General features: G+C 40.5%; 1 protein-coding gene across 4 annotated transcripts in view; it reads left to right on the top strand.

Annotated features, from left to right (window-relative positions):
- The window catches only part of LOC139800035 (multiple epidermal growth factor-like domains protein 6), a 188,025-nt gene that overhangs the window by 106,902 nt on the left and 56,846 nt on the right, over positions 1-24,277 (top strand). For all 4 annotated transcript variants that reach the window (XR_011727553.1, XR_011727554.1, XM_071752718.1 and 1 more), the window contains exons 6-7: positions 16,747-16,869; positions 23,562-23,687. Coding sequence is in view for 2 of the 4 variants with exons in the window: in XM_071752718.1 (XP_071608819.1) it covers positions 16,747-16,869; positions 23,562-23,687 (249 nt within the window). In the remaining 2 variants the exon portion in view is untranslated. The remainder of the gene's footprint in view (positions 1-16,746; positions 16,870-23,561; positions 23,688-24,277) is intronic.

Raw genomic sequence — 24,277 nt, 5'->3', positions numbered from 1 at the left:
ATGAGAAAAAAGAGCTTCCAACAAAGCTGTGTGCTGCTGGAAGGTGCTGGCATTTCAGGATTGGTGTTTTATTGATGCCTTTGCCTTGCTCCAAAAGATCATTTTGCAGATGAAAGTAAAACAACGCATTCAGGCTAGCCAGCAGTTTTGGAGGAATAAAGCTTAGAGTTGTTCAGAATAGTAACATTTTTTCATTCTTTATAGCATCATTGTGCTTTATGTTACCCCTTAGTCTAAACTCAAACATTAAATAGATGTGTACTTTTGTTCAGCTCCCATTATCCTTCTCATGGCTGGTTTTATTTCACTGGTGACTGAAATGATCAGTTGGTGTACAGGGTTTTTTTTATAAGCCAAGGTACAAATAAGGTGTATAGTTAGAAAAGCACCATGGAAGGTAGTACAGAATTTATTCAGTAAGTCATTATTAGAGCAAAGACTGATTTTGTTTTTCAGAAACTAAACTGAGAGTCCTGACAAAAAAAACAAAGATGTCAGGCAATAACTGTATTTAAAAAAAAAAAAAAAAAAGTTTTAGCTGTATATAGGCATTGAATGCTAAGGAAGGGAGAGTGGGTAAAAAAAAATTACTAATCTAGCACATAATGAAGTGTACTGCTGATTTGATCAATAATAGCTGGGGGTTTTGTGAGCAATTTTAGGAGACCCAAAGGCTCATTTCACATCTCAAATGAGCTGAGGATAGTCAGTATCTTCTAGGATGTCAAACCTGCATGCAATACACAAGGATCCTTGAATATGAACAAGTTAACAACATAAAATAAGCAAAAAAAATACATTATTGCTCTCAGCATTGACTAAACCTTTCCTTACTGGGGTGTTTCTGTGGCTGCTTAGGGCCCTGTGGGGAAGGGGATCAAGCAGCACAGCCTTGAACAGCCAACCCTGTGGGCTCCATACTCCTTCCAGGGCCTGTAAAGATCTTTCCTAATTAAGTGGGGGCTCTTATGGTGGGATGTAGCACTGAGAGTTGTGTGGTATGTACAATCCTACTTCTCTTCATTACTTCCATCAAGAGGCAAGTCATAGAAAGGTGAAGGCATGTGCATCCCTATAGAAACTCCAGCCAGAGCAGTGAACTGATTAGCCTTTCAAAACTAATTATCTACATGTTGTACTGAAGATTTCACTCTTCATGGACATAACTTCAGGTTTTTATTGGACAGAGGGATATTTTTCTGGCAGATAGTCATGTAGGCTTTACAGATTTTGACATAAAGTTCATGCTTACCTCTTGCTCTTCGTGTGTCTGATAGAAATTAATGATGAGAAGGGATTTGGATGCAAATCACTGCACAAATAATTCAACAAATTAATATCTGGCATTTATTAGTATATGACTGGCAGCCTAATTCTGTGCTCTGTGCATCTGTACTGGTGTTTGGTTTTTCTGGGGCAGTCTGGTTGGTGTCTGTGGGTGGATTTGCTCAGAAGGTTGGGCTGAGTAAAGGAGAGGAAATATGTGTATGCACAGATGACCTTTACCTTTCTGCAATGCCTCCTTACTTTCTAAGAAGAGGTACCACTGACTTAATTTCTGATACTCTGTGAGATGTGCAAATATTCTCATTTTGTATTTTGTACTAATGCAAAACTACTACTGAAACATCATAGGAAGCAGAAGTTACCTTTTCCAAAGAGAAATGCCATTTAAAAACTTGTTTGCTGGCACAAGTCCAGATCTGTAAGGGATGCTGAGGCTACAGCTACAAAAGTGTGTTTTCACACATGAATAAGCTCTGGAAGTCAAATAAAAAAAGGTCACGACCTTACGTTAACCTTCTTTGGTAAACTGTCATTTCCTATTTATATTATTATGCTCTCATCTGTCAAGGCAGCCGAAGGAAGTTAGAGACAAATGAAGTCCTCTGATTAGCTGTGGATGAAAAGAAGTTTTATTTTACTGATTGGAGTAATACTGCAGTCAGTGCAGCCCAGTCCCTGGGGGATTCAGTCAAACATTGGAGCTCCTGACCTTTGCCAGGAGGCCTTTCAGAGAGGCTGCATCCAGAGCCAGTGTGTGACTTTGCAAGGCCACCACTGGTTACCCCAGTAAAGTAGCAGTCACTGGTGTCACGGGTTTGGCCTGATCCCAGGCCGGATGGGAGCTCTCCAAACCCTGTTGCCACAGAAGAGTTAATAGCTGGGCTCAGAGGAATACTAAAGGATTTGTCCAAGACCAAGGAACTGTTTATTAAAATGACCCCAGGATTTAGTCTGCAAGGTTTGAGGTATCAGTGCTAACTTATTCTTGTCAAATTCTGTGGGTTTTTGCCAGAGACACACACAAGTTCTGCATGGGCTGTTTTCCTTGTCCAACAAATCAATGCACCAGGTTTCTGCTGTGAAAAAAATCAAAGGACTTTATGCTATGCCAAGGAAGTTCTGTTGTGGGGTTTTTTGTTATTTTTTTTATTATTATTGTTTTTATTTTTTAATAGAAATTGAATTAGTCCATTGGAGGAATTCAGGATTTCTTTGCATTGTCTTATCTCAAAGTTGCTATGACATGGCATGAGTTATTTTCATAACAAAGAGTTATTTTCAGGAACACTTAGAGAATAAGGAAAATAAACAGTATTATACTATATATATATATATGTATATATATATACCAGTTCTGATCACACATGCAACAAATACCACTCAGTATCAACTCAAATCTTACATCAATTAAGTGGAGGGACTTTTAGATGTGGTAAACCCACCCAGCCTTATTCATCTTTCTCCGTTTCAAGACCTTGTCCTGAAATACAGAAATGAAATCAGTTGCAGGAATTATATGACAATTATCTAATTATTTCTAACTGAATTACTGTGCCTACTTAATGTCCACCTCAGAGAATCAGGGGCATGGGCAGCTCCAGCTTTTGACCTTAACAGGTGCTGGATGAGCATCATTGATTACTAAAATATTTTAGTTTGGGGTTGTTTGTTTGTTTCTTTTGTTTGGCTAGGTATGTTTTTGTTTGGTTGGTTTTTGGGTTTTTGTTTGTTTGGGTTTTGTTTTTTTGGTTGTTTTGGGGTTTTGTTTGTTTGTTTTTACAGTATTTCAAAAAGGGAGAGAAAAAGGATAGTTAAAAGTGAAAGAAATGTGAGACAAAACCTAATTTCTGGTATTTCCAGTCCTGTTGTCTGGTGTTCACTGGTACCTTGGGACTCCAACATGGAGTTTCAAAGGGTAAAAAACCAGTGAAGCACTCTGTCAGAGGCTGAAGAATAAACGTTTTCTTCTCCATCAGTTTGTGTGTCCAGAGTACTGGTAGATTTCTGATCAGTTAAACTGAATGTTACAAGAAGCAATACCTGTTTTTACCTTGAAAATCTTGTTTATGGTTCCTCCGAACTGTCAGGACTTTTTTACTCACCAGCAGAAAACTTAATTACTGCTTTTCATTTCAGATCCCACTTGACAAAAGTCAAGGTTTCCCTTCGCATATAAAGGGAAAGATGTTAAATAAGAATAAGGATTAACTGTGCATTTTAAACACTGTGTAGCATTATGAAGTCAGACTGCTGTGCTTTTTTCAGACAGGAGAAATGTGTGGTGTTTGTACGGTTGCTGGAAAGATAGGAGTAAAACCCATCCTCAGGCATTTATTGGCAAACCCAGTTGGGGTTTTTTTACCTGATTTTTAAGCAGGTGTCCCTGGCTCTTGAGGAGAAGTGAAGGCTGGGGGCTGTTTGTCTGACCCTTCCTGTGCCCTCCCCAGCCGGGAGCATTCGCCGCGCTCCCTCAGGCGCGTTCGCCTCATCTTGTGTCTCGTGGTGGTTGTAAGTACTACAGCTGAAAAAAAACAAAACAAAAAATACATTCTCAAAAGGAGCAGTGAAAATTACAGCGCGTTCACAGTAACATTAACTGGAGGTTGTTGGTTTTTTTTTCCAAAAGGAAGCCCCTGAGCCTCAGGCTGATGGCCAGGCCCAGGCAGGCGGGGGTCTGAGGTGAATTTTGGCGGGAGGGTTTTGGTGGCTGTCAGGCTGCAGTGAGTGCCGTGGGTTTGCTTTAACCAGTCTCCTCTGTGCACCTTCCCAAACATAATCTACTCAGTTACATGCTGGGGACACACAAACCCTTTCAGTTTTACTAAATGTATCATGTATTAATCCCAACAAAATCACAGTGATTTGGGATCTGACCTGGTTCTCTCCAGTCAGGGAAGGGCAGGGACATCACTCAGGCCAGAGCACTCCCAACCTATATTTTGAGCATTTATCTGGCAGTCATAGCTGAAAAAAGCATCTGATGCCATAATAATGGATTTATTTTTTGAATTCTAGTTGCACTTATAACATGTTAAGGGTTGGAAGGGACCTTAAAGATCACGTAGTCCCAACGCCCCTGCCATGTCCAGGGACAACTCCCACAGGATCAGGTTCCTCAAAGCCCCATCCATCCCGGCCTTGAACACTTGTTTGGATTTTTCCTGATTCATGCTTGAATATTGCTGAAGTCTCCCTGCTCCTCTCATACACACTGAACAAAGCCTGTGAGCTAAACCACATAATGTCTCACATCTGATATCCCTCAGGGTAGATGAACTAAAGATGAACTAACAGTTGTGACAGCTTCCTCCAAAGTGAATATTGCCATTGAAGAGTGAGTGAGCTGGTTTATCCTGGGTGTGTGTTTTCACTCATTGGAGCTGAGGACAGGCACAGTCAGTTTTCAGTCCCTTTTTAAGCAGAAATCTGATGCAGACTGGTTGGGTTGAAATGTCTGGTGTCAGGGTCCCAATCCAAGGCTCCAAAGCATCAGCTGAAGGAGTGCTACCTGTATTTGCAGCCTCTGGACAGACTGACAGGGACCACTTGCATTTCAATAATTCAAATATTATTTTAAGATAATATTGGTAAATCTCTTTTTTCCATGGAGGAAAACAAATCTTTTTCTCATGGAGGTTTGTGGGTTTTTTGTATGCATCTAGATTTTCCTCATGGAATGTTTAATTCAACCACAACATTTTAATAGCAGCCTTTTGCATAAACAAGCCATGCAACTGGCAGATTAATTTTCAGGTTACACAAGGATTGCACAGGGTTGGATCAGTATGTAGCATGTTTCCTGCAGCATATCTGCTGTGTTCCAAAGCAAAAAGCACGATGCTATTCATAAACCACAGAAAGCTGGCATCTTGTTCTACATTACAGTTGTCAGATAAATTATTGATCACTGATCTGACACAGACTGGAAGGGAATATTTTTTTATAGATGTCCCAGGTAACAAAAAATGGAGAGGCCCATCTCTGCACCCCCTGGTCTGGTCCATATGGTGCTTAAATGCTTCCCATGCATCATAGCTGATGGTAGACTGGGTATATGGTTTGCTTCCCCAAGGATTCCAGATCCTGTGTCCTTCCTCTGGGATCTGAAAAGCCTCACATGGGCTCTACCAGCTGGAAGGAAACACTGAGAAATGTCACTGGCTGTTCTCTTTGGGAAGGAGTAGTTGTGTAAAAAGCAAGGAGAATGACAGTCACCCCCTTCGTGGCTTCTCTGTGTGGGACTCCTGATCCTACACTTGTGAGTTTGTGCAGAAAGATGGGCATGAACAAACATACTGGCCTGGAAAGTTTTCTTTGTCCAAACTGCTTGATACATAAAGCTTTATTGATCAGCTTTTGGCAGTGAAAACATTGCAGGTTTGGAAATAATACAGTATTTGTTACACCAGTGAGGGATTTAATATGGTTTAATTAATGCAAAAGCTTTGAATAGTTAGATGAAAACCACTGTATCACTATATGAAAGGGCTGCTATTGTCCAGACAAATATAATATTTAGAAATAATATGACAAAAATGATAGACTGCAGTACAAATATTTCTAGGGCTCTGATTAGTTTGTATTAGCTAGTTTCTAGCATTTATGACTACCCCTGAAAGGCAGGTTATGGAGAATGTTAACATTCCACTGGGCTGATTGACAATAATTAGTTTATTTTAAAGGAAAGGGAAGAAGCATGGTATTGTTGCAGCTGACTAATGTGAATTAAAAGCTTGGTAATCTTTTCTGCAATTACAGAGATACAATGATTGCCATTGTCAGAGAAGAAAATCCACTCGCACTTTTGAGATTCATTTCACAGGAAGAGCTTTTGCAAGCCTGAAATTGAAGCTCTGGTCATGGCCTCCAAAATTACAGTTAGTAGTAATTTTATGCAGAAGCAAGACTTTTGAATACTTAAATTATAGCCTGCTTGTAGCAAGGTATTTACCAGCAAATACAAGCATCTTATAAACAGCACATGAGTCATCTTGGTGTTCATTTTGAGCACATCGAAAATGTAAATTGCAACTGAAGTATTCTTGTGTAGAGAGGCAAGGCTTAGAAACCTTCAATTCATACTTTAAATGGAAATCATGAGAGGAAAAATGCACACATTTTCCTTCCAGTGGAGAGTATTGTGCAGGGTAACAACTGCTTTTTCTGTAGCTTTGCCTACAGGCTGTGTAAACAAGGACTTATGTCAGATAGAGAGATGGGAAGAAGTGCAGCTCCTGCACAGTGTTTACATTCTTCTTTAGAGGTATTTCAAACTAGTCTGCACTGGGACAACTAATAGAAGTCCTATTTTTTATTGTAAATGCCTGTGGATTTTATGAGCTATCTGATATATCTTTAAAAAGCTTTAAAACAATTTGTGATAAAATCTAAACCAAACAGAAATCTGTCAGCTTCTCTGTTCAAAGCACTGGCCCAAAGGAAACGAGCCAGACATGACTGTCAGCAAGATAGCAACTGCTGGGAGGGCTGCAGTTTGTTATTAAAAGATCAGTAGTTTGATCAACATCATATTGGGTTACTCAAACTTCAATTACATGACTACCTGAGGGCTTTAACTGGGTTTTATTAGAAGATCAACTTGAAATAAACCTGCTGTTGTTGCATGCCAGATCTGTGAAAGACCCACCTGAGGACCTTGCTAACACTGCTATCCCAAAAGAGATCCCGTGTCTGCCAAGGAGTTCAGAAGCAAATAACAGTAAGGGAGCAATCACATGATTAATTTGATTTAATTTTTAATCTCAGTAAGAGAATAAAAAATTTAAAAAAAAGGTAATCTTTTGTGCTTGATGACACTGTTCATTAGGATCCAGCTCTGAAAATTGGCATGGACAGGTTTGGAACGTGTTAATGCCACTTCTCTCTTTTGGATGAATCTCTTCAGAGTCACAACTAATACATACAAGGAGAGCAGAGGAAGCAGATTTGTGTAACATGCTGTCTTTTGCTTGCTGGTGGTTTGTGTTGCAGATCAGTCTGGAGATGTGATAGTTCCAATGGGGGAATCAGCCCCTGTGGCAGCTTCTTGTGGAAGCACTCTGTGACCTGATAGCTGTAGAGCAATCTCAGTGAGCCTGGCTTTACACAAGTGGCAGGGATTGTGCTGTGGTCTTGTCTAGGTGAGGCTGGCAGAGAGAAGGAGCTTGGTGGCTCCAGGGTGTCTTTTCCCTCCCTGTTTTCCTGCTCCCTGTGGATGCAGTGCCAGAGTTTCACGTGTTGAACAGGATGGTTCTGATGGGTGACTGCTTGTCCCAAGCAATTATTACTGAGAGGGGTTTATGTTCCAGTGAGCCTGCATGATGAGTCTATCCATGTGTCATCTTAAAGCTTTTTACCAAGCCAAGCAGGATGTTTGTCACAAATAGCTTTCATACTTCTGACCAGCAGAATATATGTACTGTAAACTGGAACCATTGGATTATGAAGGTATTTGCATGATGATAATTTTCTTGTGCATATTTTACCTACCATGTGTGAAAAGACATTTCACTCCATGTCCTACTGTAGTAATGACACTTACAGAGCTCAGCAAGTGGGCATTAATATTGCTGCTAACAAAACCAGATGGTCTCATCAGATCAGTTATTTCTCTTTTTTTTATTCCGGAACTGTTTTTCCAACTGTCATATCCTGCCAAGAGAAGATGCTGATGGCCCAAAGTAGAAACCTCCTCAGTAGGTCTGCGATTTGAATCTGCACAAGGAGTTTGGGCTGTGTCATGCTGTCTCTTTATTAAGTACATCTCCTCCTGGAGATCTTTTTCTCCTTTGCTACCCTTCCACTTCCCAGCGTGGCCTAACTGAATTGTGCTGAGGAGCTGTATTTAAAAATTGATAGCTCATAACAATTTTTCCTTTTCTGTCCCACTTCAGAAAAACTTGCAGGAGTGTTGCAGTGAAGCTGCTGATGCTTGTGATCTCAGAGCCTCTTTCCTAAGCAGAAATTACATGAAAATCTAATCACTGTGTTTCAGCCCACACCACTGTGGTTAACAGGCAAAACATCCTCTTCCATCTTCACTGTTTACAGTTGGCACATTCACTTCTCTTCAGCAGGAAACTGTAAAATTAATCTTAATTTTATTCCCTTTATAAGCTTTTTCTAAAATAAGCTCATAAGCTACGTACTTTTCTGGATTGTTGTTCTTCAGAATGTGTTCCTTTTTTATTTCATGTGGTCGTTCACTTATCCTGGCACCAGTTTTCCACTACTCAGTTTTCTGTATCAATGTGAATTGGAATCATTAAATGTGTACAGTGGCCAAAATATCTATAACCCCCCTGTGGAGCCTGGTAACTCTATCAGTCATCTTTTTTTGGCTTTACTTTGCAGTGTCCTACTCCAGGATTCGGAGATGTATCGTTCTTTTTTTTTTTTTTTGAGTGGAGGAAAATGTACAAATCTGTTTTGCAAAAAGATGGGAAAAGTATTTCTTCACAGTTGTGTGAAAATGTCACAGTGTTTGTCTGAGCCTGGTCCATGAAATGATCATGTTCCTTCCTTTTATTTTATACCCTGATTTTCTTGCAGATTATCTGACCCCAATAACTGCTTAAAACTCACATATATATACATATCTCTGTGTGTATATTTAATGTGAAGAATGCCTTGAAACTCTGAATTGGGGTTGCTTGACTCCAAAGCAGTTTACATATCACAGGCTTACACAGCTATCAAACAGATGCTTCTCCTTTTTCTTATGCAACTGACATTTTCATTTTCTCTGCATATTTTGAGGCCTGAGCAGTGATATGTTTTGACTCCTGAGGCTACGGAGGATATCAAAATGAGGATTAGAAATGAAGCTTTACCTGTCAATTAAGTAGTTAAGCTTATCCTCCACAGCACCTCACTTTCAAATGGCCTGTTTATTAAATTTGAAATAGTTTTCATTCTTGACCTTGTTGAAATTGAGTGGACAGTTCTAATTATAATCTTCAGAGATCTGAACTGCAACATATGGTTTGCATCTAGAGTTGTGGATGAGAAGCTCTTGTCTGTTCATTGAGCTAAACCTCTGTTAAATATCAAGAGAGGGAGATTGACATGTCAGGCATTGAAAATAAGCTGGAATTGACAGTAGAGATGTTGTCCATTTTTGTCTTTGCAAGTCACTTGGTCCAGGAGATCTGTTACGAGGGACATTGAGGAGTGGACTGTGACTCAGAGATCCCATCACTGGTGAGAAATAAGTCACCACTTTCAATAGGTGTGTTGTGCCAGTCTTCACATGAAAGCAATATTAAAAAAAAAAAAAAAAGTCCTAGAGCATCTTTTTTCCTGATATATTTCTCTCCCATCCTGATAAGTAATTCAAATTACCAGAATCTGTGGCAAATCAATGCCATTCTTTTGAATTGTCTGTGGCCCACCCTAATAGATTTGCAGGACACTTCACAGCAATTTATTCGTGTATTTATTCTCCTATAAGAACAGGAGGATTCAGCTCAGGAAATTAAACCAAGGTCTTGAGGACCTGATTTGGGTAGATTGTCCCTTTCAGTGCTTGTAAATGTCCTCTCCCCAAAAGCTGTCACTGGTGCTGAGCCTGGCCCTTGGAGGCAAAGGGCTGCTTGCACCCAGCATGTGTTCTGGAAGCAGCTCTCTGCCTTTCCTCCACACTTTTCCACTAAAATACCATCCTTGAGAGATTCCTCTGCCCTCTTCCCTCCTTGAAAACAGTCATCAGGAAATGCATCTCCCTTCAGACCTGGACATAAATATTTATTACAGAACACAGGCACAGATGACTCTGCTGTTCAGCATTTCAGAGTGCTGTGCTCCCTGACCTTTGGTGTTCTCAGTATAAAGACAGATTAGCCAGGGGTGAGAGAAGGCAAACCCAACCTAAACACAGCTAGAAGTTATTGCAGCTGCCCAGAAAACATCTGAAATCCAGGGCAAAGTACTGGCTATGGGGTAGAAAATTCCACTCTGCAATGTGACTGAATCAACAGGGAGGTCTAAAGGAAGGTGAGAGACTGACAGTGAATCCAGTACAAAAAGCTTTGGTTTTTCAATGCCATTGATTGTGGAGGGAAGATAAATAATCAGGTAACTTGGAAAGCCTGTTTCTGTGCATGCCTAATTGGACAGCTCTGTTGAAATAGATGCTGGTTAAAACTGCAAAGAAGAAATATAGGGAAAACTCACTGCTCTAACAAGGGTCCTCTTTCATTGTGGAGTCTGCTTGCAGGGACTAAATTGGGTAAGGAATCTCTTAACCATGCTTTTTAACCAATTTTTTTTTATTTTTATCAGACGTGACATGCTCCTTTCAGTATGGTTTGCTGGAGCTATTCAATTAATTAATTTTGTTGTAGCAGGCTTGCCTCAGACACCTGTGGCTTCCTGAAATTTAAGCTTCAGCAGTGACTGGAGCTAACCTGGATGACTTTGAACTGGAGCAGACAATGGATGCTCATATAATCCATCGGAGGGGCCAGGAAAGGGCAGAAACAAATAGCTGAGGAGCAAAAAATAAAAGCCTAGGAGCACTAACAGTGCAAAATGATCCATCTGGCTCTCCAGGAGCACATTTATCTATGCTGAAAGCTTTTTCACAAAGTTGTTTTAACATCAGGTTCTAGTAGACCACTCAAAACAGCTTGTAGCATATTTATGGGTTTTTTTGTGAAGCAGAGAAAAAAACCAACCTAGACTTTGTGGAAGGTTTTGCAATTTAAAATCTCACAGCTACCTAGAAACTGCTCTTTTCCCTCTTTGCTGCTCAGTTTGATTCAAGGAAACAGAAATATGTTTTCTGTTAAAATGAACAAAAAAATTGGTTTCTTTTCTGTAGAATTTTTGGCTTTATTTTTTGACCAGACTTTAAACTTGTGTTTTTCTCCCTAGAATGAACACCATTGTCAAACTTCCTTCTTTGTGGAAAAAAATGGACAAATATTTTTCTACCAACGGGAGTTTCAAAACTCCTCCAGTCAAACTTTCAGACCTTGAAAACCCCTTCAGTGTTAGTAAAACAGGAGAGATCATTTTAGAAACTTCTGTACAAAGAGTAAATGATGTCATGTTTAATAGTGAGTACAGTTGTGAGTGGATACACACTGGTTGTCAAATTGCAGACATTTTCAAACTGAAGGCTTGGGGAGACTCTGAGGAGGCTGTGAGTTGAATCTGTCCTGAGGTTATCTACTTACAGCAATAATAGGCCTTATTTTATTTTTCACTTCTATAGGAATAATTTCTTACTTTTGTGGTTAGCTTTTTAGTGGCTGGCAACCAAGCCTGTTTCCTTTGCCTCCCTTAACTATATAAATTATTTAATTTTGAAACTTGCTAAATTGATGTGTAAAATCCCCCATGTAAATTAGTGGGGAAGGACCATATGATATTTTCTCTTCTTTAAACTTGTGAGGTTTAAACATCCTTTGGAATTTATAAAAGAGACTAATCACAGGGCTGTTACAAATAACAGAAGGGAAAGCAGTGTCATACATCTTTGTTGATTTTAAATATTGTGCTAAATGGCAGACAATAAGGGAGTTTTTATGTCAGATGAACTAAATGATCTGCAGCTGAAGAAAGCAGACAAGCTAGTCAGGGCAAGGCAGTAGTAAGCCAAATTTTTTTAAACTTGCTTCCAAATCAGTTTTTGAGTTGCATATTTCATCCACTTGAAATAATATTAAATGCAGCCACTGAAGGTTTCTCGTTGTGATGTTTTACCTAAGATCCAATTTTCCCTTCCCTGTTTCTCTGTCTCTGCTGTTACTGAATGTTTAATCCTCACAATATTGTGTGGGTACCACTGGCACACAGAGCTCTCTCTGTAAGGAGACAACCCCCTGAATTTTAAGATAAAGCTTCAAAGAACAGACCCCATACCCTCTTTTTGGTCATGTCTGTTTGGGTTTTTTTTTCTTTTTATAAACAATTTCTATAATTATTTTTAATTATAATTTTACTTTAAACCAACAGCATAAACTATCCTCCAAGTAAATGCAAGTTGGGTTTTGGGTTTCCCTGCTTCTGCTGGTTGCATCCTTTCTGCAGTGAGCTGGGATAGAATTGTGATGACTGGAAAATGGAAATGAGCCTGTGTAATTCATTCCAATTTCATCTGGTATTTCTTAGGCACCTTGTAAAGAGGATATCATTATGCTTCTGAGAAAGTCATTTGGGCCAGATCTGCAGTTGCTGTTGGGCTGGTTTGGACCCCAGCATGTCAGTGACTGTGCTAGGGTGTTCCCAGCCCATTTCAGTAAGGAAGTGTTTCTTGTATCATCTCCCAGCTGGACAGAAATCTCTTAATCTATATCAAGTTTCTGGTGTTGTGGGGGGTGAGTAATCTCTCAGCTACCAATGTCATCCCTGGGATACCCTTGGCACATCATCTCTTGTCCATTAAGGATTCTCTAAATGTTCATTCTGTTTTTTGCTGGCCAGGCCAAAGAAGGGAACTCAGGTCTGAAGCAGAGCTGTATTTTAAATAGCCTTTAATTTTACTTCAAGCATGCAAGCAGAAGTGTGCAGTAAACTTTAGTGTTAAAAGACCATTTCATCTTGTGCTTTGAGAGCAGCTGCACACGTGCACAGGAGGCATGTAAAAAGTGATAAAAGTTGCCAGTCATGACCTTGTGAGGAGTGGACTGCTTTAAAAAAATAAATTCAATTAGAAAGAAATTCAAGCTTGCCTTTCAGTCAGGCACTTGGAGATCTGAAGTGGCAGGTGTCCTATGCCAGAACCCAAATATATGCATATACCTACAGAGGGTCATTGCAGACACAGGAGAGCAGGGGATGCATTCATTGTGGGTGTCATCACTGGAGAAATTGTTAGGAAGATGCAGAAGCTGTGGCCAGAGACTGCTCTTGCCCTGCAAATGGAGAGCTTCAGAACTGGGAGGTGAAACTCAGCTCGCCTGCTCACAGCTCTGTATTGCACCAGGCCAATGCCAGAGAAGTGGGGAAAGGTCATAAAAATGCAAATTTTCCATGATGTTCACAGTTCTTAATGGCTTAAGCAGCTAAACTCTGTTAATAGAGGACTGATGTGGCAACATCTTGCTTTTGTTTTGGTTTTTTTCCCTTTATAAAAATGTGATTGCAGGTTCACTAATTATCTCTGTTTAACGCTGCTTTCTCTTTTTGTTTTTTTTTTTAAGGGACTGATTAATCATAGCTCTTCCTAAATGTTTTAATAATGGTATGAAAATGCCACTCTTGTGATTACCCTGAATTTGAGGCAAGCAGTCACCCAGCTCTGTATTTAAACAGGTTTTGAGCAGGGAAATCACCCCATTGCCAACATGTCCTGTCAGATCAACTGGGGACAAACTTGTAGGATTAGCAGAACCTCAGTTCAGGGATAGAGGACTTAACTTCATCAGTAGGATCTGCCCTTCCAGTGCTGGAAGCAGCTTGTGCTTTTGTACTTCACTAGGATGCATCTATCTTCCATAATCCATAATCCCACAACATTCTAGAATTTTGGTATGATTTAATATTTCTGGAATATTTATTTTTTTGTAACTGCATAATTCTAAAATAATTTAATATTTCTATAGTTATTACCATATAGAAAAAGAAATGGCTACTTCTGCACCTCAAACAGCACAAGCTGTTGTTTTCCTGGTGTACATGTCCTTCAGTAATACAGCAATTTAAATTAAAAAGTCCAAATAGTTTAGACTTCTACATCTTTTCAAGTGCAGTTCAAGTATTTATACTGGTGACTACTTTGCAGACTGCTCTCCAGACTAAATAATTATGGCATTTTTTTTCTGTAACTGGGAGCAAAATGATTTCCTGGTCTTGAGATGTAGGAGACATTGAAAGGCGACTGTGCCTTGCATTTTTCCTGATTGTATCTGAGGTACATGAAGGAATCTTTCAACATATAATCCTTAAAATATTGATCTTGCAGAGGAAGCCTGAGACTAGAAGGGATCATCTGTCATCAGACTTGGCTGCTCATGAGGCATCCTGGGAGGAGAGGTGTGGGGTTCTTGCAGGCTGCTTGGTCTCCCCTCTGTCTTTTCCCCATTTGCTGCAGGGGGTCTGGTGATGGGGCTGGGCAGAGCTCATATATACAAGTAGTTTAGAGGTTTGTTTGTTGGATTTTCTTTTTTTTTTTTTTTTTTTTTTTTCTTATTTTATTATTACTCACATTGCTTTTCAGCAGTGTAATTGCCTTCTGGCTTTTTGGGATGTGCTCGCACAAGGGAAATGCTGTTGCAATGAAAGAAGAGATGCAGCTGGTGTGGGAGCTGCTGAGTGCAGAGCTTCCTCCTAAACCAAGTCACTTCTTTAAACCTTCAGATAGAGACTAACAAATAGAGCTAACTCTATTTTTATTAGCTAGACTATTTTTTTCTTCTTTATAAGTGCTGATATCCTAACTTAAACCTGTATTTGGTATATTGGGGAAAGCCAGCAGCTCACTGTAGCCTATAAAATTCATATATTGATGTTCCCAGTATTTGAGTTTATTGAGGCATAAATACTAGAATGTGGTATACTATATGGTTCAGCTGCTTCCCTAATATATTGTTCTGAGCCTTTTTGCTTATATTATTTCTGTGATACTTGAGACAAATAGTTTCCTGCTTTTGATTTTGTCCTGGCATTTTTCAGCAGGCTATTTCTGAACAGTTTAGAATTCAACAAGATGAATGCAGTTTTCTGTTTATTGTTTACTTTAAAAAGCAAAACTTCTGTTTGAAAAAAAAACAAACAAAAGATTATTCCATATGTCTTCAGGCAGTAGGAAATGTATGTGGTATACAGTCAAATAAAAGAGCAAATATAGCAGAAGGATTAAAAAATGGTGCCTGATAGCAAATGGTCTGAATTTAAACACTAGAGTACACCAGGACTTCATTTTAGTAAGTGAAATTCACATGTGAAATATTAAATTCTAACTTTATAAATACATTTCCTTAGGACCTGGATGTTATACGTTTCCAATCAATCCTTAAAACTTCCTTTTTTATTTAATTTCTATTCGATTTTCTAAACCGGAATAAACATTAAAGCATTTTTTTTTAAAAAGAGTAAACCATGAAAGCTAAATGCAAAGCAGATATATCAACAGCAGAAATATGAAAGCCAGACCCTTTGTCCCTCAAATGCAATTGGGGGCAGGGGGAAGGAAAGAAATTCCCTGTGTTGCTGTGCTCAGGGCTGGCTTGGTTGTCCACAGCACCAGTTGCAGACTTGTCTCTTCTTTAACTTCCAGTTTCCTCATCCACACCTGCTTGGGTGTGTTTGGGTGGGTAATCCCTTAGATGTTTTGAGAATATGATCTGAAGATCAATTAAATCAATGAGAGTCTTTAATGTTGAAAGAAGGGGGGGTGTTAATAGGTGTCTATTCCAGGAGAGGAGCTTGGCTTCAGCAAGAGGACAGTGTCTTTGGTCAGGATAATTTGGTGCCAACATCACCCCTGGGTGAGGTGGAGCAAGGTTGAGTTTCTACCCCTGGGGGCTGTTAAGGAAAGGACAGATAAATTCTAGGCAAACACCTACCAGGTAAATTTTTTTCAGGGAATGGACTAACTGACCCTTATTTCCAATGGACTTCTGTGTCAATTTTTAAGGTAATGGTGTCAACATGTCAATCAGATGCTGTTTACAGTAGCCTAATGTTGCTGAAAAGTTTCAGAAACTGCTTCTGGAAATTCAGTTTTGTGGCTCTGCTCTAAACTTTTCACTTGTTTACTTAAGCTTTTCTTCCTTTTTTTTGTTCATCATTGTCCATCATTTTCAGATGCAACATTGCAGCAGTGTTCTCAAGCTGGTTATAATGATAGTTTCCCTCTTCATCTGCCTGAGCATAATCCCCTGAAATGTGAAATATAGAAAGAGAGCTGCTTGGGCTTGGGAAAGGTATCATCAGGAAGCCACACAGCTTTTCTGTGGGGTCTTCTGAGAAGATGGTATGGAAATTTAACATGTTGAGGCCCAAGGGAAAAGAGCCACAGAAAATGGTTGCATATGTAATGTTGGTTGAGAGCATGGGCTCTGCTCTTGCATGGCTTTTTTCCATTTGTGTCAGTTCTGTGTTCTTGTACCCTCAAGAGCATCTGCTAATAGAGTTAAAGGCTGATACAAAAGGAAATCTTCATACACCAATTTTTTACAAAAGCCAAATGCTTGACCAGTGGTACCTGCAAGCTCAGATGTGCTATTTTACCCTAATTCTTCCTCTGTATTTTGTCCTCAGCCCTGAGGAAACAGCCATGTCACGGATAACTCTAATTAACTACGGCTTCAGAAGTAGAGACCACAGAAGTAGTGCCTGCAGGAACTTGGGAAAACACCATAAAATTTCCATTTTCTTCGCTTATGGCACAGAAGTGATGCAAACAAAAACCCAGACCAGTGTGATGGCTGCATTATGCAGCTTGCAGTCCCAGGGTGTGCTTTTGCTGGGGCTGTTTGGTAATTCCTGTCATCTGCCTCCCTTCTCTAGATGTGGATGAGTGCACAGTGGTGAATGGTGGCTGCCAGCAAGGCTGTGTCAACACTCCTGGCTCCTTCCACTGCCAGTGCCAGGCAGGATACAGGCTCCACACTGATGGACGTACCTGCATAGGTGAGTAAACCTTGCAAGCACTTCCCAGACTTCAAGAAGTGTTCTTCTCTGCTAAACCTGGCTTTATGTAAATGCAAGTTTGGATGTTTCCCCAGGCTGAGTTTTGCCTAATTCCCAAAGGATGGCCAGGGGAGGTTTAGGTTGGATATCAGAAAGCACTTCCTGACAGGGAGGGTGATGGGGGATTGGAGTGCCCAGGGAGGTGGTGGAGTCACCATCCCTGGAGGTGTTTTAAGGAAAAGCTGTATTTTTCACTTAGTGCCAGGGTCATGGTAATGTTAGGTTGTAGCCTGGACTCGATGATCTCAGAGGTCTTTTCCAGCCTCATAATTCTGTACTTCTGTAATGTTGGTGTCATTCCCAGTTCAGGCTTTGTGAACAAAGCTGTGGTGGTGTCTCGTGCTTGGGTGATGCAGTCTTTTGCAAATGTATTTTTTGGCAAGGATCAAAGAAACAGAGTCTTCATTTCCAATCAAAGTGTTTTTTCAGTTCTAAGCATTTTTTCTTGGTGTCACATTCCCCTCCATGGTCCAGTTATGGCCTGGGCTCTCATTACTCTTCCTCCTACTCAGTCTTTCTGCCTGTTTTTTTCTAAAGAGGTACAAACAGCCATTAGTAAAATGTCTTTTCCATGGGTGCCTGCAGAACACTCCTCTTCCAATGAAGCAGGCCCAAAATGCAGCTTGAGTCCTCAGTGAAAACAAAATAAAAGCTTGTGGTTGCCACCTTGAAGCTGGGTTTAACCTTTCAGTAGGTGAGCATCTTTGTCAGGCTGCCCGAGCTGGGACCCCATGAGCTTTCTCAGGCAGAGCAGAGGCAGGAGGATGTCATTAACTGAGTTGAGGGGTGAGATGGTGAAGTAAAATCTCTGCAGCTGTGCTACAGTGAGCAGAGCAGAAAATCTTCTTTGGAGGATCAAGAGCAAAGGCCAAATTTATGAATTACTAAGATACATTTGAAAATACGGTGCTATGGACTGGTAGCTAGAGAAGGGAGCTCTAAAATGCTAATGAAATATTTAAGTATGTGCTCAGAGGTCTTCTCTGGTTTTCAGAGAATGCATGTAGAGAAGCCCTACCCTTCATCTCTTCAGCCTTTGATGTATGCTGAATTTTTTAGGTAAAAAAGCATTGCAGAATTGTCTGCTTGGGTCTGTTTTACATTTTTTGTTACTAGGCAGCACAGTGAGAAGCATGGATGGGGTGGGCTGAAAACTTTCCTCCAAGGCATATTACATGAATGTTTAGTTTGTGCTAATCCTTTTAGCTCACGCAGAGTGTGCCCATGCATGTGAAGCTGGGAGTTTTGAGCTTTTTCTGAGATTCTGCTCATTCTGTGGTCTGATAATTAGGGCACTACAGAGTTGCAAAAACTTGTTCCCACAGTAATCCTATACCTTTTGATCCATTCCTTTATCAACATAGCTCTTTAAAAGCTTGCATGGCTCCTGTGCATCAGGGCTACAGCTTCATCCACTGTTTGTAACATCTCCTTTACAACAGATTGCATATTTCCTTGTTTAACCAAGGATGCTCACAAGCTGTGCTGCTGTTGGTCAGAGGAGTCCCATTTTAAGAGACAGGCATTAGAAAACAGTAAGGAAAGAGAGTGGATATGGTCCTAAAATCTACACCCTGTTTTTCAGATGCAGGTGAAAAGGCTCTGATTTATAATATGGAGTTACCCTGTGCTATTGAGAGCACCCTGGAGCCTCAGCAGTTCAGTTGTGATGTGACACAATACCTGTTTCTGTGCTCAGGGAAGGGATTAGCCCCTCTGCCATTAAAAATAAACCCTGTGTTGCTCTAGTTGGGCTCTGAGCCCTGAAACAGGAGACATAGAGTTAATTCTGCATCTTGATAAAAATAATAAAATAAGCTATGCCGTCATTGTGTTGTTTAAATTAGTACAAAAGTCAAGATGTGGAGCTCTGCAAAATGGATTAAAATGTTCTGTCATTTGGGAAGAAGGAAAGGACATAATTTGTTTGCATTTTTAAGCCCGATTTGAGGTAATGTGAGTCAAGTATGGTCAGACCACATCTGCAGAATTAGTTCACTTACAGTTGGGTCATTGTCTTGGTTCTTGTACAAAATCCCTTGATTGTGCTTCAAATCAGCCAAATATGTCATCAGTCATTTCTGGTATTATCACAGCAATAAATTTACTGATGCAGCTAGAACAGAAGATATACCAGTGCTCAAGCTGTGGGAATAATATCTTTTATTTTAAAAATTTGCCCTTTTAGGTTTGTTTGGTTTTACAGCATTCAGGGATTTTCAGTGTTTTGGTAATTAACTGCTGTTAAAAATACAATAAAGTCTCAATCTTGTCTTAATTATCTTATTTGGAGAAGGAATGGGCAAGCAAACACTAGTGGTAGATTAAAAAAAAATCATTGTAAAAGCAGAGTGGTTCATACTCAACTAAATCAGTAGTGTCTTTCTGTGAATTCAAGAGATAATTCCATCTCTTTCTGATGCCCTCTGACCAGGGAAGATTCAGAAGTGAAAGGTGTGATGTTTGAGTTATGTTACTCTCTCTAAATAGTCTCATTTTCAGCTGTGGTGTAGAGAGAATTTTTACACACACAAAAAAAAGTTTACAGTGGCTTTTGGGGGAGGTGTGGGGGTGGAAATAAGGAGAGAACAGGATGATAAAGACCAGAAGCAGATATTGTAGCATTTAAATGAATTTATAATATGTCAAACCTTCTGTGGATATGGATTAGTAAAATTTTCTCATGGCACAAACAATCAAGAAGCTCAGTTTGGAGTGTCCTATCTATGAACATTAGACAGTAAGTTTTCATTTCACAGAAGTATTCACAAGAAGGTACTAAAATTACTTAATAACACATTCAGTTCTGTTTGTAGAATCTGGGAAATTATCAAGGTGAAACAGAAATAAATCCTAAGATGAGAGACAGGAGTAAGTTTCAGAGAGCACTGCTATCATGATAATGGATACACACAATACTGGGCAGAGGATATTGAGTTCTGTTTCAGCTGTTTAGACAAGGCACCAAAATAAATGGATATAATAAGCTCTCATGCATTGGAGCACGAGACAGTTACTTATTGATGGGGACAGAGAGGAGCATTTAGTGTAAACCAGTAACCCCTGAGTGCCTGTCACTGGGATTTGAGCTCTAACTGCTTGCACTGGCTGGTGAGGATGGAAAATTTGCCTTTTCTGTTGCACCAGTTTGTACATTTGGGTTTGAGCACTCATCTGATCAAGAAGGGCCCCCAGAAATGCACATTTTTTGACCTAGGGCAGCTAAGCAGAACACGCAGGGCTCACATTGGCAGTAATATTTCTTCTGTGGATCCTTTAGAGGCTGTAACCTCTCCCAAATGGTAAGGATCAAAAGAGATTCTGGACATGAGCTGTTTTGGAGGGTGATTAGCTGCAGAAACAAGAAACAAGCATCCCTTTAGACAGGCTTTTCAGATGAACCCCACCCAGATTTCTCTTACATTCATTCTCTCCACATCTTTTTTTTTTTCTTCTTCTTTTTTTTTGGCAACCCCATGTTTGTGGGAGCAAAAGTGCCAAAATCACTTGAGGGGAAGCAGATTTTGCCACCTAGATGGCTTGGAATTCTCCCATACATAAAGAATTGGATCTAAGATATTCAGCCTGCATCCAAAGAATCCAAAACCTGGGATAAGCAATACTTTCCCATGTGATTGCATGGAAGATGAATGAACTTCTGTCACCAACTGTTTCCAGCAAGTCCAGTTCTCCTACTATATCATCACAGGGTCTTTGGGATCCTGGCTAACTGCTGATGCTCTGTCCCTCCACCACTAGTATAAGCCTCAAAATACATGGTTTGAAAAAATGTATTTTCTGTTTGCCATTCCCCCTGCTGTCATCAGAAGCTCCTGATTGTACTCTGTGGCAAACAACCTCTAAAATGAGTTTCCTTGTTCAGTGCTAACTTGTGTGTGAAAGAAAACTTCTTTCTTCTTCAATCCCTTGATATGATCTCTGATACTTTCTGCCATGCCTGAATTTTAGCTTTTTCAGTGCTTCTTTTCTTAGCTTTTGCCACAAGTTTTGCTAACTGTTGAATTCATTTTTATATATATGTGCCAGACGGAACGTTCACTGTCCAATTTTGTTTGGTTTTTTTTTAATGCCTTCATTATGTTAATGGGATGAGTTTAACTTCATTAAAGTTTAGCTGACTGTTAACTGGAAAGCAGAAATTCGGTGAACATGTTTACTGTAGTCCTGGGCTGTGTTTTTTGACTGATGTAAATTCATTGCTTCGCTGGATTTTATTGTTCTTTGAACTCCTGGAAGTGAAAGCAGAGCAGAGTATTTAGACCCCAAAGCATCTCTGGTGCCAGCTGTTATCTTTGATGTCTGCCTTATGTAGAAAAGCTGTTGAGATGCAGGTTTTTATGGAGACTTTCACACACTAAGATTCTTAACAGAGGAAGTAACAAAGAAAATATCTCTACAAATCCATAATGCATGGTTTTCCACATAAGTAGAAGCACAGCATGTCTGAAATTAAGACAAGAACTTGATAAGATTGGATTTAAAGTGATGGAAGACATAGGCTTGCAGAGAGGGCATGTTCTGACCCCATGGCTGTGTACATCCAACTATGGCTTCATACTTGGGTTGGGGATTTTTTGTAAAAGTATGAGAATTATTGTGAAAAATAATGGGTTGAGAAATGCTCATTTCTCATCCATTTGCAGATCTTTCCTCGTGGTGTCTCCCACCACCATCCCCATTGTTCTTTCAGCATCTCAAGGGGGTTCTCCCCAGCTGCCCCATCCCGCCGCGCCCATCAGGGCCCGGCAGCGGGGCTGCTTTCCCACCAAATTCCAAGAAAAAATTTCAAAAATAAATCTTTAAAAGCAGAGGCTCTGCTCTGTTTCTACCCGAGCCCCATGCACGTGCTCAGACCTCCAGCCACAACCCCCCCCTTTTACCAAGAGGTGACATCAGCCTGGTGACACACCGAGTCTCTCCCTTGCGCTGATCAAAGACGCGGTGCCGGCGCCTGGCAGCACCAGCACAAAACTCGCCCCATTCCATGCCTGGCAGCTCTTTCTCCTTCAGTCTGACACCTGTTCTCCCATAGCCTGACGATGCCTCAGCAGCAGGGGTGCTGAATGCAGAAATCCCTGGCCCCCCCACGCCAAGCCAGGCTGCGTGGCCCCGACGGAGTGAGTTCCCAGGGTGGGAGTTGATGCCCGTCCCCCTCTGGCTTCAAATCCTCCCAAATTCTTGGTTATGGCAGGTTGCTTCTCATCTCTCCCCCCCCTTACATCCAAACTGGCTTATGTCCAGAGAAGGAGGGAGAGAAAATGGCACTTTTAAAAACCTAGATGTATTATTCTGTCGCTTGGAGCCAATTTAAGGCTTTTTTTTTTTTTTTTTCCCCATCTTCTGAAATATTTTCATCTTATTTGAATATTCTTGCTGAAAAACAGGTCTTTGGATACAAACATTCAGCCAGCAGGATGGTTTGAGTGTGTCAGGTCTGCTCTCTCCTTTCCTGTGTGGAAATTGAGCTGCTTTTGAGTTACATGGATAAGCAGGCAGGGGCTTTGCAGAATCAGATGGAGACGAGAAGCCAGGGTCAGGTCCAACGTGCAGCGAGGACTTTCTTGGCCACTGGTGTGTATGCATCCATGATAATGTAAAAATTTGCTTTCCTTTTCATCTTTTTAACACAGATTTGGCTGCACAAACTATTTGCTAATTGCTAGCATAGGGTGAAGTGCATCCTACAGCAGCATTTGTGGTTAACAAGTGTCTTCATGTCTGTTACAGATAAATGAATTACGATCCATATTCCCAAAGCAAATCTCAGAGCTCTTTGCTAACTTCATTGGGCCTGGAGTTTCATGCCTTCCGTGAGGGAGCACACAGTCTTCCTGAGCTGCTCACGGAGAACATAATCCATCCCTGCTGTTGAAATATATATAGCTGCAGTCATGCAGACACTCACACTTCCATACGTGCAGCACAATAACAGGTTCAAACCATCCGTCTGATTTTTAGATGCAGCGTGCGAATAGGTGTGGGTGTGTGTTAATGTAGTTTGGCAGGAGGAGAAATGTTTCTCCAGAGGCCTGAGATATACGTTGGACAAAAGAAGAATATTAATTTGCCTGGTCAAAAGAAGGAGCATCTTTAGAGAAGCACTAAAGAGCCTCTTTTTCCTTGTGGTTTACTTTATATGTCTGTCCTGCCCAGCTTGTGTCTCCTGTCATTTGCAGCTTCCTTTTCATGAGGAAATCAGCCTGAAAGACAATTTTTTATTTTTTTTTTTAAATCAATCAGCAGGGACAGAAAAAACCCCAATGGGCAAGTGCCAGTGGGGCAGCTCTTTCTTCCCCTCTCCTTACTTCAGCGGATTCTCAAGTGCTTTGCTGCTGTCAGATCAAAGGTTGGCTGTACTTCAGTCAGCATTGCAGCTCTTAGATCTCACCTGCCTCTCCCTGGAATCAGTGGCTTTCACCAACGTGAGATGCTGTGTCAAACAAGCACCATGAATGCAAGGGAGAGCAATCACACAGGGGATGGGGGACAGGTGCATTTAGGAAAGCTGTTCTGCAAGGTTTGCCTATTTTTACTGTCATTTTGTGTATTTAAAATAGGAAATAAGTTTCTTGGGTTGTTGACGTGTTCCTTCAATGTTTCTTTGGCTCCAGCTGTCAATCCCTGCAGTGTTAACAAGGGGGGCTGTGAACAGGAGTGTGTTCAGCTTGGTGAAGACCAATACAAGTGCCAGTGCCAGCCAGGCTACCAGCTGAAGAGGGATGCCAAATCCTGTGAAGGTAAGTCCTGTGCTACCTGCCTAGAGACACACATTAAAGGCAATTTCAAAGCCCCCAGGGCAGTACTTCAGGTCACTGTACTCATTCATATTTCACCCTGCTTGCCAAAAGCATTGTTAGGAATCACTTATTCACAGGATTAAAGTGACACATTTGAGATGTGAAGTTCACCTTGGTTTGCAACTTTCAACAGGATTTTGGCTTCACAGACTCCTGGCTGTTTGTTGCACACTGACAGTGATGACATAGGTTAGGAACTTAATCATGTTTTAATTCTAACATTTTATTACTCACCGAGTCATATTTAGAGTTGGCCTGTAGAACACATTTTATTCTGCATGAAGCCTTTTCTTTATCTGCTTTTGGCTTCTATTGCTCCTAATCACAGTCTGATTCATTCATCCTCCCCTCCAGGTTTCTAAGCAAACACTCTCACAAGCAGAATAGAAATGCTACCTTTGGGTTTGATTGTTGGATTTTTTTTTTTTAATTTTTTTTAATTTATCATATATCTTAACATATTCATCAGCTTTTAAGATCACCTCCCCCCCTTCCCTAACGTAAATGCACACACATGGTACCCTTGAGCA

This window comes from Heliangelus exortis, chromosome 9, assembly GCF_036169615.1.
Source record: "Heliangelus exortis chromosome 9, bHelExo1.hap1, whole genome shotgun sequence".
Classification (NCBI taxonomy): domain Eukaryota; kingdom Metazoa; phylum Chordata; class Aves; order Apodiformes; family Trochilidae; genus Heliangelus; species Heliangelus exortis.
The sequence above is the reverse complement of the archived record's forward strand: the minus strand, read 5'-3'. Positions and strand labels throughout refer to the sequence as shown.